At 41.1% G+C, this 19164-nt stretch overlaps 4 protein-coding genes across 6 annotated transcripts; all 4 read left to right on the top strand.

Annotated features, from left to right (window-relative positions):
* The first annotated feature begins 527 nt into the window (after window positions 1-527).
* LOC135612305 (uncharacterized) lies at window positions 528-2980 on the top strand. The gene is made up of 2 exons (XM_065108449.1): window positions 528-2176; window positions 2267-2980. Exons 1-2 carry the CDS (start codon window positions 1947-1949, stop codon window positions 2625-2627), a joined length of 591 nt encoding a protein of 196 aa, XP_064964521.1. The 5' UTR covers window positions 528-1946; the 3' UTR covers window positions 2628-2980.
* A 2391-nt stretch (window positions 2981-5371) lies between these two features.
* LOC103984577 (CSC1-like protein At4g35870) lies at window positions 5372-9771 on the top strand. 3 transcript variants are annotated; one of them, XR_010486925.1, is made up of 3 exons: window positions 5372-8056; window positions 9058-9487; window positions 9587-9771. XR_010486925.1 is itself a non-coding variant. In XM_009402098.3 (1 exon), exon 1 carries the CDS (start codon window positions 5732-5734, stop codon window positions 8099-8101), a length of 2370 nt encoding a protein of 789 aa, XP_009400373.2. In that variant the 5' UTR covers window positions 5372-5731; the 3' UTR covers window positions 8102-8140. The 3 variants fall into 3 exon arrangements, 1 of the variants encoding a protein (XP_009400373.2); XR_010486924.1 differs by having other exon boundaries at window positions 9332-9487; XM_009402098.3 differs by lacking the exons at window positions 9058-9487; window positions 9587-9771 and having other exon boundaries at window positions 5372-8140.
* A 559-nt stretch (window positions 9772-10330) lies between these two features.
* LOC135613241 (bZIP transcription factor 27-like) lies at window positions 10331-11119 on the top strand. The gene has a single exon (XM_065110341.1). The coding sequence runs from the start codon at window positions 10331-10333 to the stop codon at window positions 11117-11119; it is 789 nt and encodes a 262-aa protein (XP_064966413.1).
* Window positions 11120-16215: 5096 nt separating this feature from the next.
* LOC103984575 (GDSL esterase/lipase EXL3) lies at window positions 16216-19057 on the top strand. The gene is made up of 5 exons (XM_009402095.3): window positions 16216-16488; window positions 16564-16694; window positions 16766-16999; window positions 18421-18676; window positions 18776-19057. Exons 1-5 carry the CDS (start codon window positions 16236-16238, stop codon window positions 18967-18969), a joined length of 1068 nt encoding a protein of 355 aa, XP_009400370.2. The 5' UTR covers window positions 16216-16235; the 3' UTR covers window positions 18970-19057.
* Window positions 19058-19164: the final 107 nt, after the last annotated feature.

The raw sequence follows: 19164 nt of genomic DNA on the forward strand, positions 1-19164 counted from the left end.
GAGGGAGGTCAAGCGGAAGTGGGCGGGGAACCTGAAGCACGAATACAAGCATTCGACCTTCTTCCGCCGCCCGTACGAGAACTCATCTTCTTCTCTCTATGTGGTCAAACATTATCAGAGCATAATCTTTCTTAGGAGGAGAAAAGTGTTTGAGATCCAATTATTATTGCGCATTCATATCCCAACCCACGCAATGCTTGCGGAAGAAAACACATGCCACGGTCCTCCGCCCGCGGGTCCCGGCTGTGCCATGTGACGTCAGTCGGCGATGGGTCTTCCGTCTGCGAGCCAACGCTACGTGTTCCGACGTGGACACCCAACGAGTTGATTGGTTGCACAGAGATTCCGGGCGAGGAGTGATTTGAGCAAATCGCTCGGAAGCACGGATTCCACATGCAACGACGCTGCTGCTGTTCTGTCGCAGTCGTACGTCGCTATCAACCAATGCACAGGTCCACCACGTTGTTAACAAGCAGGTGAATCGTGTCCTTGCGTCTGTTTGGCAATTCAATCCACTCCTAGCCGCCTCTGGATAGATGCTAACACGTGTGGACACGGCAAGAATGTCGCAGGGGACGCGTTCACAGCGGGCAGTGCGAGGCATGTGCTGTAGGGCGGCGGTGTTCCCTGTTCTCCGTCGCCATCACAAGTTATACGGCCCGCAGATTCCCTCGCAACTACAGGTAGCTTTGAGCTGTCCTTCAACCCTTATATATGTACGCCGAAACCCTCTCGCCCAGGATCAGAGTGCGTTGTTTGGCGATAGAAGAAGAGATGCCGAGGACAGATGGTCGTTTCCTGCCGTCGATGTGCCCGAGAATTGGGAGCGTCGTCGCTCGGGAAGACGAGAGCGGCGGGGTCCAGGTCAAGGCCGTGGTGACCAAGAAGCAGCTGAAGCAGATGGTGGCGGCGATGGGGCAGGAGCGGAGCGCCCGTGCTGCTGGTCATCGACTGGCGGCGTCGCCGACCATGGAGCAGGTGCTGCGCTCCCTCCGCAGGCGGCACATGAAAAGAGGCGAGAAGGGTCAGTGTCGGAGCCGGTGGCGGCCGGAGCTTCAAAGCATACCGGAAGAGATTTAGGATAAGCAGCGGATCTCCTTCTGCTACCACATGATGATAGTGGCTCTGTAGCTTCGTAGCTTTGTTAGTTCTTGTGTCGGGGAGATGAAATTTTGATCGCAAATCATGCCCTGTAGTCAAAATCTCGTTAGATCTTTCCTTGCCACGTTAGAATAGAAAATTCTCGAGTTTCTTCTGGGCATTAACTTCAAATTAGAATTATTTTATAGTTAATCCTAAATTAGAGTTCTTACATAAAATCATCTCTGATTTGTAATTCTGATTTCTTGGATAGATTTTAAATGAGGGGTATTATTTGGATATTTTTTGTCAATTTAAAGATAAGGGGAGAATAATACCAGTGATACGATTTAATTAGATCATTCGATCTAAATCAACTTATTTTTTATTTTAAATTTAATTATAATTACCAAAAAAAAAAGATGACATACTCCAATTTACATATAATAAAAAATATCATCTTCCAGTTGAGAAAATGATTTTGTATTTCATTCTATTACGAAAAGCCACATTCCCAAGGACAAGAATAAGACCATTTAAGATGGAAAAGGAGGTTTATTTGAAGTTAAAATCACAAATTATTTCAAGATCAAAAAAATGTAAAAATCTTGGTTTTTTTTCTTTAAAGGATACAATCAGTGAAATCAATACATCAAAATTTTGGAATAATAAAATTCCATTAATAGGTACATCAAATATTTAAAGAAACTTATTTTCTTGTTAATCCTGAATTAGAAGATTTCTTGGTATGCATCATTTCTTAATTTCTTGGTTATCTTTCAAATGAGTACTTTATTATGTTCGAATTAATTTAGAGGTACTTGTTAAACTAATTATATTTTGAGCAACACTTTCCCTACCGATTTATGGCTGACTCACTGACCTCCGCTCGTTGTTGGAGAAGCTGTAGGGACCACAAGCCGAGGGTCGTTTTGCTGCCCTTCTTCTCTCACGTCGTCGCCTTCTCTCTCTCTCTCTCTCTCTCTCCTCTCCTCCTTTTCCTCCTCGTCCTTCCTCTCGCCTTCACCGACAACGCGGCGTCGCCGCTCAGACCAAACCATTCCCATCCGACATCAAGCATGGGCACAGTCTACCGGTAGAACAACTCGTTTCTCTTCCCTCCCTGTGAATCAATCGCGTGGCTGTTTAAGAGTGTGGGGCTGACGGTGTGCGACATCGTTGATAGGTGTGCGGGATGCGGGGCAGATCTGAATCTGAGCGCGGCGCACCTCTACCCGGCGGACGCCCACTTCGAGGCCGGCAACAAGGGCACCTTCTCCTTCTCCTGGGTGGACGACGCCCGGCTCCAGTTCGCCAAGGAGGACCGGATCAAGCCCTTCTTCGAGACCCCCAATTACTGGGGCATCCAGCGCAAACGCACCCGCCTCCTCTGCGACACGTGCGGCCACCTCCTCGGATACGTCTACGACGACGGGCCTCCCGCGATGCGCGGCCACGGCCAGTTTGGGTTCGGCCATGGCCACACCGTCCCTCGCGCCCCCAGGTACCGATTCAAGATCAAGGCCCTCAACATCTCCTACTGTTGAAATGATGATCGTCGAGAACCTATCGATGCATGATTTTGGTGATTTAGATCAGGAATTGGTTACTCGGGTGCTCGAGTGTGCGCTTCGGGTGTCCATCGGATACAGACGGGTAATGCTCACGGCAAAAGGCCGTCCGTCGTCTCCTGTTTGCCTTTTATTTCTAGGTTTGGTTTATCTTTTTGTTATCATTATTATAATTCATGGGAAAAAAAAAGAAGAAAAGGCAGACATTACGTTGCATAAAATATCTTCTTCTTCCTCCTTCGAATTCTGTTCTCTGTGGCTATCTCTTCTTATTTCTAGAGATGTTTCTCATGTATGTCGTTTCTTATAGTAAATTTCCATTATTCTTAGATTATGTTTATAATTAATTATCTTCAGGCTATAGATAATGGTCTTCCTTTTCTTTTAATTTTTCTCCTGTTGTCTATAAATTTTTAATTTTATCGAATTATCACATACTTAGTTAGTTCTACCTAAGTGCATTATGAGTGTCCGTCCACAAATATCAACCTGTCCCGGAACCTCTCATGGTCTCTTAGGATCTACAGAAAAAAAAAAAAAAAAACGAATTAAAAAAAATATTTCACTCGGATCCACAAGTAAACATTTTAGAAAACACTTCATAACGAATGCAAATTATAAGCAACTTCAGACTTTAAACTTCAAAAACTTTAAACGGTCATACAATATCTATTATAAATTGAAAGAAAATAAGATTAACTTACTACCGATCCTTTATTGTAAAAACATGAACAAACCAAAAAATACAAACATACATAATTATTACATCGAATATCTCATTTATAATTTTGTCCGTGATGGAATGGTAAATAAAATCTTAACACTTACAACTTCAATGTGTACCTGATTTGGTATATCCATATTTGTTTTATTAACTGAGGTTGATTTGGTATATCCATATTTGTTTTATTAACTGAGGTTTTTATGGATCTCTTGGTGGATGATTAGTTCCAAGTGCACAATAAACTGCATTACGAAGGGAGCTGCGTTGACTGAGTCCAGTAGACGGTCTGAGAAACCTAACCGAATAAAACCCTCAATTATGTGATATTAAAACTAATTAACAAATGTAATAATCAGTCTCATTTAAACATTAAATTATGTTGATTGCAATATTCGACATGTTATCAAATAATTAATTCAATCTGCTTAAGTATTTAACGAAATAAATCAGCATGCCATATCAATTCAATCTACTTAAAAATAACGATAAAATATCATAAAATCCATCTAACATGATTTCATGTTTATTTTCAAAATCTGAAAATAAATAAAATCTCAAACTAAACACAACATTTAATCTAAGCATATAAAGAAACATAAATTAAATTAAAATTTTTAATTTTTTAGGAAAGATAATAAAACAAGAATCCTTATTTTTCTTATCGTGTAAGGCTCAACGAAGAAGAAGAGTCGTTTTATATATAACTTCCCATCACTAAGAGATAAGAAAAAAAATAATATGTATATATGTATTGTTATGATGTTATTTATATATTTTGGGAGAAAACCAGTATCATCACGAATTTACGAGTATTATATTATTGCTGATACGAGGAAGTACTTATCGGAGTTGAGTTGTGTTACAACTCATGCCCAGAGGCGAATCCAACTCTGGTTTTCTTATTAGAATACATTTACAAAAGCTGGGATTAGTATTAGATGAAATAATTAGGACTATGAGGATTACCTTTGTAACGAAGACAACCTTAGTGGAGATCTATATTTCACAGCCTTGCTCTTTTCTATTTCATTTTTTATTTACTCCCTACTTTCCAAACTGATAACCCAAAATACTCAAATTGGTAATGATAGAAGACAAATTACCAGTGAAATGATCAAAATATATGCAGAACTAAGTTATGCTTAGAAAATGGTTAAAACATGTAAGAGTTTTTTATAGTGGTGGACTTGGAGAATAAATTGTGGCTTCTTTTTTTTTTTGCTTCTTTCTTCTTATTTTCTAAAGAATATATCATTAGATTTTTATGGAGAGATTATATGCAAAAATAAATAAAAAAATTACAGGTATGAAAGGACTCGTCATGGTTCTAAAATTTTCAGCTAAAGAACCAAAAGAGTGAAGGGATAGAAATAGTGGCCTTTACATAACGAGTGAAGTTATTGAGAATGGTCATCTTAAGTCACTCTAAAGTGTTAATTCAAAATATCTTATTTGTATATGATATGTTTATTCAAAATGAAAACATATATAAAGTGTTTGATGCATTCTAAAAAATCATATTTATATAAGATATCCACCTAAGTTAAGATAAGAAAGTAATTTAATTATTTTAAATAATAATAATAATAATGATTGAGATCCCAAATAATAATATTAATTAATTTATAATCATTACCAATAGTAAAGACCAACCAACGATTACTTTTTTTTTTTCTTCTTCTAAACTTAGTAAACGAATACTCGAAGAATTTTAACACTTAATACATAATAATTTGACGATCAAAGAGGCTTTGTCTAATAAATCTTTACTATAATCTTTTATAGAAAATAAGATATGAAATACTAATATCCACTACCATCGAAAAAAAAATATTTCATCATCAAAATTTCAAATACAATTTTAGACTCGTATTATGGAAATAGGAGGCTTTATCATAAACAAAAAATCGTGTCGATTAGATCTCGGATAATATTATTGGTTGGTATATAATCTCGATCGAATAGCACTGCAATATGCCATCAAGAAGAAGAACCGGTCGGGGTATGGGGTTGACCGGTCATGCAAAATAGCATGGGTCGGAATATAGTAGCCAAACCGTGTCCAAATTGAATCAAATGGTGGAACCGGACGCCGACGCGAGGCATACTCCTCCCGGCGCGGTCATAGGTAATAAACCAAACGCCGACTCCACGCCCTCCGCATTCCTGCGATCCTCCTCCCCTTCCCTGGCGGATAAGATCATCTCTGCCCGATCTCTCTCTCTCGCTCGCTCTCACAGGCGCTCTCGTCCCGCAAAATTAGGGTTAGGGTTTCGGCCCCGCCTTCCCTTCTCTTTCCCCGTCCTATGAGGCGAATCGCTCCTTCCCATTGACCTCCGCTTCGAGTTCATCATCGATGGCGACCGCCGCGCCCCCGCCCTACCCCGACGATCCCGCCGCCGCGTGGTACGGGAGCATACAGTACCTCCTCAACATCTCCGCCGCTGGCGCCGCCTCTTGCCTCCTCCTCTTCCTTCTCGTCAAGCTTCGGTCTGACCACCGCCGCTCCCCCGGCCTCTCTGCCCTAGCCTCCAAGCTCCTCGCCGTCTACCACGCCACCACCGCCCAGATCGCCCTCCATTGCGGCGCCGATGCTGCTCAATTCCTGCTCATCGAGCGCGCTAGCTTCGCCATCCTCCTCGCTGTCGCTCTCGTTGCCCTCTGCGCCGGGCTGCCACTCAATCTCTGGGCCGGATCGGCGCCCCTCGCTGATCAGTTTGCTCGCACCACCATCTCCCACATCCGGCCAGGCTCGCCGCTGCTCTGGCTCCCCTTCCTTCTTGCGGCAATCGTGGTCGCCATTGCCCACGTTGGGATCTCTCGGATGGAAGATGACCTCAGGATCACTCGATTCCGTGACGGGAACCGGCACCCTAGCGACCCCAATTCGGGATCGGTCTCGATGTTCACCGTCATGGTGCAGGGGATCCCCAAAAGCCTAGCTGCCAATAAAGCCCAGCTGGAGGAGTACTTTCAGCACCGCTATCCAGGGAAGGTCTACCGGGTGATCGTGCCTTTCGATTTGTGCACCCTGGAATATCTTGCTGCGAAGTGGACGAAGGTCCAGAATGAGATCTCTTCCTTGGAAGCTCGTATTGCAACCCCAAGCCTGTCCGATGATGACCTATACGGTAGCCAGCTTAATCAGCATCAACTATGGAGGAGAGCCAAAGAGGCGTGGGCAATGATTGTTGTAAAGTTGGGCCTTACAAAGGAAGAGAGGCTGAAGAAATTGCACGATCTGAGGTCGGTGTTGCAAACCAAACTGTTAGATTACAAGGAAGGGCGGGCACCGGGTGCTGGAATTGCATTCATTGTTTTTAAGGATGTTTACACCACCAACAAGGCTGTGAGGGATTTAAGAACCGAGAGAAAGAGGAGACCTACTGGGCAGTTCTTCCCTGTGATGGAACTCCAACTCGGACGGAACCGATGGAGGGTAGAGAGGGCCCCGCCTGCGGTCGATATATATTGGAATCATTTGGGTTTGAGCAAGGTTTCACTGAGAATGCGTAAGATAGCTGTGAATGGTTGCCTTCTTTTGATGCTTCTCTTCTGCAGTTCACCTCTTGCAGTGATTAATGCAATGAAGAGTGCTGCAAGGATTATCAATGCTGAGGCTGTGGACAATGCTCAGTTGTGGTTAACTTGGTTTGAAGGCTCGAGCTGGCTTGGGGCTGTTATCCTTCAGTTCTTGCCTAATGTCCTTATATTTGTGAGCATGTACATAATAATACCATCTGCCCTGTCCTACCTTTCCAAGTTTGAATGCCATCTTACTGTTTCTAGGGAGCAAAGAGCTGCATTGCTTAAAATGGTTTGCTTCTTTTTGGTAAATCTCATTCTTCTGCGTGCAATGGTTGAGTCGTCTCTGGAGGGTGCAATACTTGGTATGGGGAAATGTTACTTGGATGGAGAAGATTGCAGGCGTATCGAGCAGTACATGAGTGCATCATTCCTTACAAGGTCATGCCTCTCCTCTCTCGCTTTTCTGATTACAAGCACTTTTCTGGGGATATCCTTTGATCTCTTGGCTCCAGTACCCTGGATAAAGAACATACTGAAGAAATTTCGGAAAAATGACATGGTTCAGCTAGTTCCTGAGGAAAATGATGGCTACCCACTTGAAGAGAATGGCCAAGAAAACTATCTAAGGATGCCTCTTGTGTCAGAGAGAGAGGACACTTATGGTTCAAATGGGGTTGAAGAACATGATCTTTCTGTGTACCCTGTGAATAGGAGCTTCCATGTCCCAAAGCAGACATTTGACTTTGCACAGTACTATGCTTTCAACCTGACAATCTTTGCGCTGACCATGATCTATTCTTTGTTTGCCCCGCTTGTGGTCCCTGTTGGTGCTGTCTACTTTGGTTACCGCTATGTGGTGGACAAGTACAACTTCTTGTTTGTGTACAGAGCTCGAGGCTTTCCAGCTGGTAATGATGGGAAGCTGATGGACAGGGTATTGTGCATTATGCATTTCTGTGTGGTCTTGTTTCTTCTGTCGATGTTACTATTCTTCACAGTTCAGGGGGACTCTACAAAGCTGCAGGCTATTTTCATTCTTGGGTTGTTATTGTGCTATAAAATGCTCCCTTCCAGAATTGATGGATTTCAACCATCTTTATTAGAAGGAATGCAGAACATCGATAGCTTTGTAGATGGGCAAACTGACTATGAGGTTTTCTCAAACCTTGAATTTAATTGGAATGTATATCAATCTTGATAGATTCTGAAATTTCATACCAGCTTGTGATTATTCAAATCGTGATTGTTATCTTCTTCTTTTTTTTTCTTTTATTGGTTTAGCAATCTTTCACACTATCAGCATTTAAATACTTTATAGGTCTGTAAATTTGCGAAAAAATTGTCATTTCCTTATTGAACTCTAAATATGATCCGAAGTTCTACAAGTGCACATTATGCAACTCACCAAACTTATATTTTGTTTGTGACTCACCTGGTGGTTTCATGACTTTGTGACATTTCATCTTTCTCGGCAATGAGGTCGATGGACTATCTTTTAATTTAATTCTGTAAGTAGGATCTTTTTGGCTTCTCAAAGTAGACAATTTTGTTGTGAACTACTCACTATCATTCTCATGAAGTTTGCACTCAATATGATCTCTTCTGCTTTCCATTTGTGATTCCTCATATGCATATTAATCTGGTTGCTGAAATATGAATCACAAAGCACACTTTATTCAATAAGAGTTGCAATGTGTTTACAGTATTTCTTACGAACTTATAACTTCCTCTTCATCTCTTGCTTCTTTTTCTCATTATGTTACATGCAAATGGTGCAAATTCAATTATTAATATTGTCTATATGCAAAGATACAAGTAAATACAGGATTGTGCAAAGCTTGCATTTCTTATTCCTACATTTTTCTTTGTATAAAGCCGCATGTGGCTTATTCCAAACAAAATCAGCACTCAATTGTTTATTGTTCAGTGGTTGGTTTCAACATGTAGCTGCATCCTTGGTGGCTTAAAAACACTTGGTTTAATGCTGCATGCTTGGTTGATTGCACTAGCATGGTTGTACCTGTGGTTGGACTCCAAAACTTCCCTCTTGTTTTCCCATCAAACAGTGAAACAATAATCAAGTTGTACTGGTAAATTTGGTCCTGTCCTACCAGTTAAATGTACCAGGGTGTTTAAATTTTGTGGTATTTGCAGCGATAGCAGTGAGTCTCCTCACAATTGTAGTGTTAAATCTTTTAAGGCGGCTTGATCTTGTTGGAATTAGAACCACTTGTTTGCTGAGGTTATGTGCTGGCATTTAAAACTTGGGGATCCGTAAGCAGAAAAGTTCCTTCCAACTGCTAGAGTTAGTAGGTAAAGCTTTTAAGTTGTGCTTACTGTGTTTTAGCATGGTGTTTTCAAAGATCAGTTATTACTTGGACCTAATTTTCTTGGTCTTGTTATTTTACTTTCTGGTTTGCTGTCTCAGTTACTAATGGACCTGAGAAGGTGACAAGGAAGCTGCCAGAATTGTAGATTCAATCACCGTAAATACGAGGACAAAACAATCTGTCATGAAGGCAAACTGGAGATAGAAAAAGAAAATGTCAATTGCAGATTCCATGTTCCAACCACCTGATTCACTGTATGGTGTTTCTGAATCTTTATTATTATCGTTATTTTTATTCTGCAAATAGTCCTTCAACTTAAGGATGTAAATCGATAAATCATGTCGTATTTACAGGTTGACAAGTTGTTTTGCCCCCAAGGACAGTCATGAAAAGTGCATTTGTGTTGCTTGTGAGATAGTGTCGGGAAGATGTGGCTTATAATGGTGACATATCTGGATCGAATTGAACCACGATACTGTATACTTTATCCATCTTCTGATAATTAAAGCTCTGAAACTGCTTTCAGAATTTTCAGCCATTACTAAACCTTTAGTCTCACGATGTACTCACTACACTGGAACAATAAGCCGATGCTGCGTGTGCATTTGCAGAAATTGAGTTTGCTTGTAGGCCTGATTGGTTTTCTTTCTTTGACATCACTTCTATTACATAATCCAACTTTACATTGATTTGATATGTGATGATTGTAATTTTGAAAACCATGTATCTCACGCCTAGATTGTTATATGTTGACACAACAGTAAGTTGCTCCATTACACATTACATGATCATCATCGATTAGAAGTTGTAGAAAAGCTTTTCAGTAATATTTTATGATGTTTTGCTTTACGTGTACAAAGGGTTTCTCTCAATTTATTTATGCATCGAAAAGGAATTGTTTTAGCTAGGCCAGGAGAAGGCTGGGCCTGGACCGGGCTAAACCGGGTTCTTTTTTATGGTGCAGGGTTACTATATACCAAGTTGGGCCGGCCTGGGCCTGGACTGTCCATTCTTTCACATCACCAGGACACACCATAAAGACCGCACCTCTTCGGCTGCTGTCTCGTTTGCTTCTGCCACGCTTCAGAACCGTTGTCATGTGGCGTTCAGAGCAAGGCAACCACCATGGAAGCACTAACAACAGGGTGGCGTCCTCCTCCTCTTCCTCCTCATCGTCATCAAGATCCTCACCTTCGTCGACCACCTCCAGTCTCCTCCCACAGGCACCAAAGAGGAGGACCATGGAGGAGGTTTGGAAGGACATCGGCCTCCGCAGCCTCCACCACCAGGAGAGGCTCCTCACACCTCTGAACCACCAGCGCCACTCTCCCACCGCCTCACCCTCCTTCAGGGCCATCATCCTTCAGGACTTCCTTGCAGGGCCCTTGAATAGGCCTCATGCCGCCGCCAAGAACTTGCCGCTGCCGCCCTCCACCATGCCCCCTACCGCCCTCAGCTTGAGCCCTCGTCTGGAAATCCAACTCATGGGGTCCGATGCCCATGGCAACTCCAACTCCAGCTCCAACGGCTGCCGCGCCTCCTTCATCTCCCCTGCTTTCTCCGACAACATGGTCCGCCCGCCCTCGCCCATCGGCCTCTTCTCCTTCTGCTCCAAGGAGGCGATGTCGGAGGACCCCGCTGCTTGCGGCGACCTCCGGCACAAGCGCATGATCAAGAACCGGGAGTCCGCTGCCCGATCGCGCGCCAGGAAACAGGCATCTCCACCAATCCTTCTCTCCGTTTGCTTAAAATGTCTTGGCTGCTGGCTTCTCACTGTACCACGAGCTTTCCAACTTGATCACAGGCTTATATCAATGAACTGGAGCTGGAGGTTGCTCGACTGTTGGAGGAGCAATCCAGGCTACAGAAAGAACTCGAGGAGGTGATACAAATATAAATATTATATATATATATATATATATATATATATATATATATATATATATATATATATATATATATATATATATATATATATATACATTGTATCAATCGTTTCAGGTCAGTTCTGTCATTCTCGTGTGGAGGGAATACGGTAAGATTTATGTTCTCTTTTGCTGGTTTCGTGGGCAGCTACGTCTGGCAATGGCTGGCAAGCATTCCAAAAGGAACACACTCCGGAGGAGCTCAACTGCACCATTTTGAGAAAGGAGAACAACATCGCACCGCATGCAGGCTATAGCGGAGATCCTCGAACGACTCATGGAGCTCCCCTCTCTCTTATCTCTTCCCTGCCCCCCTTCTTCTGCACAAAATTCAATGATGTTGTATCAAAGGCTAGAGAATGGTGTGCAGAAATGGTATACGTATACCTCCTGTAGGGAACCCCACTCTTTTCTTCACAGTGTACATTAGTATACTCCGTATGCATCGCTGCCTTTGTAAACAGTGTAAACATCTATATGAGGATGGGAATGATAAAAGAAAGCGTCATGGTGCGAGATGATTGATTCGTACGCAACGGATGGCACCGGTCTAGGGTTTGGGTAAGCCGCTCCAGTTTCAGCGGGGAGGAGAGGGGTGACTGTCCGATGCCCGGACAAAAGCCCACGACAGTGCATGCACCGATGGGACGTCACCTCCATCGTGGGACTGTTAAAGGCCATCATCATCAACCGACGTGGGTCCTGCCTTTGTCCTTGGATTCCCCTCCATTGGCTACTTCCACCGTCCACCGGTGTGAAACGATGGACGTCGTTCCCGGTTTCGCAACTTGGATGTCCTCCGACTACAGCGATGACGTTGCAATGATTTTAATGAATTCCTGTTTATTAGAAAAACTAAATTTTAAATGATGATATTATATTATCGTATGTAATAAATATATTAATTAATTTAATAGATAAAAAATTTTGATCACTCGTTCAACCTCATCGTGGTAGGTTCGTCGTATTTGTCAAGATCAAGTGTCAAATGAAAGCCAATAAATATTATATTCTCCATATGCATGTGGATATTTATTATTATCTAATTATACATTTATATCCATCCATCTGTAATATGATTTGTTTAACCACAATACATGTGGGGGGTCATCAAGCCACCACTTGTATTCCTTCCTTTACCCGTCTTCTCGCCATGGGGCAGGTTCTCTGTGAACCTTTATGGTCTCACTTAGACTGCCAACTACCCAAAGTGGGGAGGGAGCCATCTGCAATCTTAGATTCCACTGACTTAAAGGGGGAGACCCGTCCTATCGAAACTACGTGTCGACTGTTGAGAGCTTCCAATGATACATGCTCCTTAAAGTTTGTTGATGATTTATGATCACGATGGGAGTAAGTTTAAGGTGCTGTGCGACAACAGATAATATTATACTATTGATGCACGGATATTTCACACCGATAGTATGATGATGATGAAGATGATACTTAAAGCCGTAAGATGACATAAATCGCATTGTCACATCAACAATAGATTACGAAAAGAATATTTTCTTATTAGTCTGAATACTATGAAATATTCCTTAATCATATACACCTATAAAAACATTCGGGGTGATAGAAAATAAGATTTCTCTAACTATACGAGGAAATCTCTCTATTGAAAATCCTCTATTCTGTTGAGGGAAATCTTTTCTCCTAATTTGTATAAATAGGAGAGGGAACATGTTAATGTATTGAAACATTTTCATTTATTCAATAAAACTTCTTCAATAATTATTTTTATCTTCTATTCTTTTCTTCACGAGGACGAGCTAAAACTATATGCATGTTGTTGTTAGAAGCCAGGAATATGGAAGGAAGAGAACCAAATCACCAGCTCCTCGGTGAGCTGCTGCGGCTGTGCCGCCATGCTCATGGATTTCACGTCGACGGATCGGCGGCAAAGAGGGCAACTCCGGTTGCACGAGCTCAGCCAAGTACCGATGCATTCTCGGTGGAACAAATGGCCACACGGCAGTTGCCGCGTCACGTACTCGTCTTCCTCCAACCTCGACAAGCAAACGCAGCATTCCTCGGCTGCCAACTCTTGCTTCGTCCTCGTTGCTAACTCCATGGCTCGCGACACAAAAGCAACGTAGTCCATGTGAGCTCGCGGAGAAGGTAAAGCTCGGTAGAGGTGCTTTTAAGGAACAGATGCATGTCTCCTCGGCACCAAAGAGAACATTTGCGGTGTGTTGGGGAGTCACCCTCTTCGGGTTTCTTCGTCCTAACGTTTATGTTAGGATTACACGGCGGCGGGTAAGCTTTACTTCAATCAAAAGGAAGAGTTAGATTTTGTTTTAATTATTTTTATTTTACTGTTAATAATCGAAAATTTATTTAAAAGATAAATAGTAAAGACGAAACTTGACTTAAACAATCAAAGTTCCTACTAATTATGTTAGCTGATCTGATACATCATTACTAAATAATATTTTAGATATGATATTTCAAACTCCAACGTTCAATGTTCAAGGGATGATGAAATTGGATAAGCTAAATTTTATGAATAAAAAAATCTATTATTTATTAATCAAGATAATTCAAACTCGAGTATAATATAATTAGATCATACCATATCTACTCCCATAATGTTATGTTAGTATAATCTTGTAGTATCATGCAAGTAAACTATCGTACAAGCTTGGAATTGCACAAGCATAGTACAACAGAAACATTTCATCGAGACTAAGATGGACACCTTTTCTTGTTCAGAGAGAACAGTCACACGACAACGGATTTTAGATCGTAAGAAATCCATAGCTCATCAAAATCTCGCACATAATTGTCCACCCGACACTCATACTAGGAAACATGTGATCATCCGATTCTAATTAATTGTCGTTATCCAAAAGACAAAATCGCAGGCTAATAATTATACATGGTAGTTAGTTATCTTTAATGTTTCGATATTTTAAAAAATTATATTCACATTCATATAGTTAAGTTACGAAAGTGAAACATCTATGTTCGTTTATCCTATTAGTTTTATAAAAAAATATATATAAAAACAAATGATAAAAGATAATTTTAATGTTCGATAGGACTCGATGATAACAAATGGTGACGTCGTCCCCAACTCAGATGCTCTAAATCCCTTACGTCAACCTCCCTTCATCTGTCGCCGTAGTCATCATTACAACTAGTGTAGTCTATGTCGACGCCTATCAACTAATCACCAAATCTCTTGTCGCAACTAACGACTCCTGAGCATTTCATCATGTTTGGCCTCATAGCCAATAGTGAGGACCTTATTGTCGTGAAAGCCGCTAGCCATAGCAGGGGCTAGCTCATTAAAATTGGTTGCATCTGAGGGTACCGAGTGCCGGCGTGGAGTCTACCAGTTGCGACGGCGACTATGGCAATGGATGGAGAGCAACCAACATCGGGGATTTGGAGCACCGATGCAACCGTCGACCCCCGACATATATATATATATATATATATATATATATATATATATATATATATATATATATATATATATATATATATATATAATTTTTTTTTTTAACCATATGTAATTAGCTCCGAAATCACAAACGCAATAGGAAAAGACATGCATGCATCGGATTGGATACAGATAACACAACCAAGCGTCACAGATGTATGAGCTGCAGGTGCAGTGGACAAACGAGTCTCGTTGCTGCTGCTGCTGCCAGAGTTGATAGTGAGTCGGACGAAACGCAAAGCCGACGCTTCCTTCTCCACCATGACATGCGATGATCACGACGCATCAACTGATGCAGATGTAGCAGAATCTTCCATCCCACAGTAATCATCGTGTCAATGGCAGGCAGACGAACACACAAAGGATAGCTTCACCCTTAAGAAGAGATCATCTACGTAATGTCAATAAAGTCGAAATGGAACTTAGGCAAATAAAATCTGATCCTCATCACTCACAGTCTCAAGGCTCCATTCATATTTATTCAACTGGACAGCAGCAAATAGTGATTTATATTATTCGTGAATGCTGCCATGGACTCCCAAACAGCGTCGAGGAAGAAACACAGTTCTCCTGATGGAGCTTCTGTCTACAAATAATGGACTGATGCAGGTTGGCATTTGATGAATAATTGCTCGAATTATGAACCAATATTTAACTTAAGGATTAATCATATATACTGGATATTTCACACAGATATTAAGGACCAATATCTGTGAGTAAAAGACAAGTAGCTGAAAAGCTCATCTTGCATCACAAGTAAACTACAAGATCCATCCAAGCCCGCTGCTTAAGGCCATGACCTTGTTCTGATGAAAAAGAAAAGACCTATAATTACATGACCTAAACATGTTGATGTAGGCAGCTTGATTGCCAACATTCAGCATTTTTGGCATACTGACACAATTGTCGGGCAAACAATTCTCATCCACTACATGACTTTGTTGCTTAAATTGTTGAGTTAGGTGGGAAAAATCATAGCTAATTACTTAAACATGAGGGTCTTTCAGTGCCCCAACTTCTATCTATTAATCTCATTTTGCCAATCTTCTACCTGTCCATATTCAATTAACAACTTTAGGAGTGCCAGAAGACTCAAAAGTAGGCATTTTTGCAAGCCAAATAAAATGACAAAGTCCATCAACTCTCTTTTTTGCTTTCAATAGTCGAGAACTGTTCTATGAAAAATTTCAGCACTGTTATGCTGAAGAAATTTGTCTTGGATAACATAATTTATTATCCTTTACTCAATTCTTTTGAGAAAAAATTTTCTTTCTTTTGTTATATCTGTTCTCAAGCCATTAAGGCTCCAACAGAGTCAGAAAGGTTTAAGCTTGACAGCAATTTTGGGATTCATAAGACATTTGAATGAACTACTACTGATTCCTTCTCTTGCACATTAGACAACACCTACAAGCCACACAAAAATCTGTTCTTTTGCGTGCTTCTATGATAGGAGATTGTAGACCGCTGTGATTCTTGAGCTCACAAATATTACACACTGTCGATGATCCTTTTAAGGTACGCAAATCAGCAATCAAAGTAAAACTTCATGTAGTAGCTATAAAAGACTTGACGCTGCCATCAATTCCCTCCCACACCATCGGTAAGGCAACAGGAAGAGCAAGCATGGGCATGATAGCTTCATTCGCTAGACTCTGCTTACTAATCCTCCTCCCCTACGTCCTCCAAGCCCAAGCTAGGTCCTCCAACAGAACAACTCCGGCGCTCATAGTGTTCGGCGACTCGGTCGTAGACCCAGGCAACAACAATGCCATCGTCACCACCGTCAAATGCAACTTCCCGCCCTACGGCAAAGACTTCATCGATCACAAAGCCACCGGCCGCTTCAGCAACGGGAAGATCCCCTCCGACATGATAGGTAGTAAGTGTGATGAGAGTGTAGTCAGATTACATGAACTAATGGAGAGCAAATAAGCCTGGTGGTTTCTTCCAGCTTCTAGACTAGGAATAAAGCAGCTCGTACCAGCATACCTTGGGACAGAGCTCGACGCCGAGGACCTCCTCACCGGCGTAAGCTTCGCTTCAGGTGGCTCGGGATACGATCCTCTGACAAGTGAATTGGTGGTATCCGTTGCTATCCGTCCTTGTAGTTTTGCCTGTTCTTGTACTCGTAAAGACTCGAATGCCTGATGCAGCAAGCTATACCGATGAGCGAGCAGCTCAACATGTTTAAGGAGTACATGAAGAAGCTGGAAGAGATTGCGGGAGAGAGAAAGGCACGGGACATCATCTCCAGGAGTCTGTACCTCGTGATTACGGGGACCGATGACCTGGCGAACACGTACTTTACCACACCGTTTCGCAGAGCAGAGTACGATCTCCCCTCCTATATTAAGTTTGTGGTGGAGACGGCTACAAGCTTCGTGCAGGTATTCCTTCTCATTTTACCGAGTCTCTTGCTAAAAGCAATGGAGTAATGGCTTCTCGTTTTGAGTTCGAGCTCTGCATGCAACCTCGTTGTTAGAAGTTCTTGGAAGGATCACGTCTTCAACTGTACAACATAAGAGTACACGAATGGCAGACTACAACAGATTCAGGGAAAGCATAGACTACAATAAAAATAAAACTACAACATTACTGTGCTGATAAGAGGGCTTCCAAGAATTTCTCAGAGAACCACCATTTGCTCAATATGTTTCATCTAGGATTAACCTATCAATTTAGATTTTACCTATCAATTTAAATATTTATTGAATTATTTATGTTTTTCTTCTCTACTAAATTCGTTGGGCTTTTGTTTGAATTATTTGCCTAGTCCATCTTTGAACAATTGTCATGGACTTAGATTTTGATTCTTGTTTATAAGGTTTTAAGATCGACATTTTCAAAAAAAAAATCATGTTTGACAATAAAAAATAGCTCACTAACTAATTTTGTGACATTAGGAAATTCATGCACAATTTATAGTGACTATATATATATATATATATATATATATATATATATATATATATATATATGGCTGGCAAATGGTAATCTTTTTCCCTTCGTACCAATTAGCTATGCTAAACTATAGAAAAGCATAAAAGAGTATCCAAATTGATAACCCACATTATTCATAATGATCTAAAACGCTATAGATCCTCACAAACAATTAAGCCCTTCCATCTAGTTTTAGATCCCATTGCTGGTCATCAAGCCATTAGTAACAAAATAAATGGTCTATCTGATACACATCATACATTTTGGCATTTATCATTTGCCTGTATGGAAAAGTTGACTTCACTAAGTTTAGATATTGTTTGCCAACAACCGAATAATAAATTAGCAGACAAGAAATATAAACAATTTACCAAAAAATTTCTCAGCAACTGTCAATCAAAAACTGGATATGAGACTATTTAGTTCAATAGTAAGAAAAGAATGAAAATCTTGCATATTAGAAACTAGTGACAGAACTTCACTTTCATTCAGCTCCCAGCTTCACTGGAAATTTACATATTTACAACAGTAAGGAAATTTAATCATTGGTTGTGATGGTTTTGCCGTTCCACATCCTCATCGAAAATAAGGTTCAAAACACTTGTTCAATGAGCTATCACTGCCTAACAAATTTCTAGCTCAAGCCACAAACAGCAAGAAAATGATTAAAAAGAATCGTGTCTATTGAGCAAAAAATTGCAAATTAGAGGAAGCTACTGATTTAAATGAGTGAAGGTAAACCTACACAACACTAAGTAAAACAACCAGGAAAAGAGCAGAGCAGTGTTTGTCTTCTTATTGCCGCTGCACTAAAACAAGGCTTCCTTTCAGTTTCAAAGATACTAAAGAAGCTCAAAACTTGTTTCAGGAACTGTACAATTTAGGGGCACGAAGGATCAGTGTCTCAGGAATATCTCCTATAGGGTGCCTACCATCACAAAGAACTCTGGCAGGAGGGATTGAAAGAGAATGTGCCGATCTCTATAACCAAGCTGCAGTCATATACAACTCTGAGCTATCAAAAGAGTTGCAAAGGCTTAACCATTCCCTACCAGGATCAAGAATACTCTTCATTGATATGTACACATCTTTGCTTGATCTGATGCAACGCCCTGAAGCTTATGGTAAATATAATCAATGCAATCTTCATCATAAGCGGTTCACGAAAATCTTATCAGAAGCTCAAAGCCTTGCTTCTTACTTGGTATTGTTTCATTTGTTAGGATTCAAGGAGACTGCAAGGGGATGCTGCGGCACAGGAATTTATGAGGTTACACTTACTTGTAATAGCTTCACTGCACCCCCATGTGAAGATGTTTCGAAGTACTTATTCTGGGACACCTATCACCCTACAGAGAGAGCGTATAACATTATCATAAAAAAAATTTTAAGGCAGTATCCGTCATCACTAAACTAAAACTTGATAATTCACCAGTAATAAATAGAAAATGTGTTGTTCTGTTGCCAGGCAATATAATGACCATTTAAAAAGAATTTCCTGATCATCTCTTCTTCTCTGTGCCTTTGTTTTGTTCTTCCGAATGATGATTCATTATCAGCACTCCACTTCTACATGTAATATTTCAAGAGTTTTGGAATGACATCTTGAAAC

The sequence above is a fragment of the Musa acuminata genome, chromosome BXJ2-5 (genome assembly GCF_036884655.1).
Source record: "Musa acuminata AAA Group cultivar baxijiao chromosome BXJ2-5, Cavendish_Baxijiao_AAA, whole genome shotgun sequence".
Taxonomy (NCBI): Eukaryota; Viridiplantae; Streptophyta; class Magnoliopsida; order Zingiberales; family Musaceae; genus Musa; species Musa acuminata.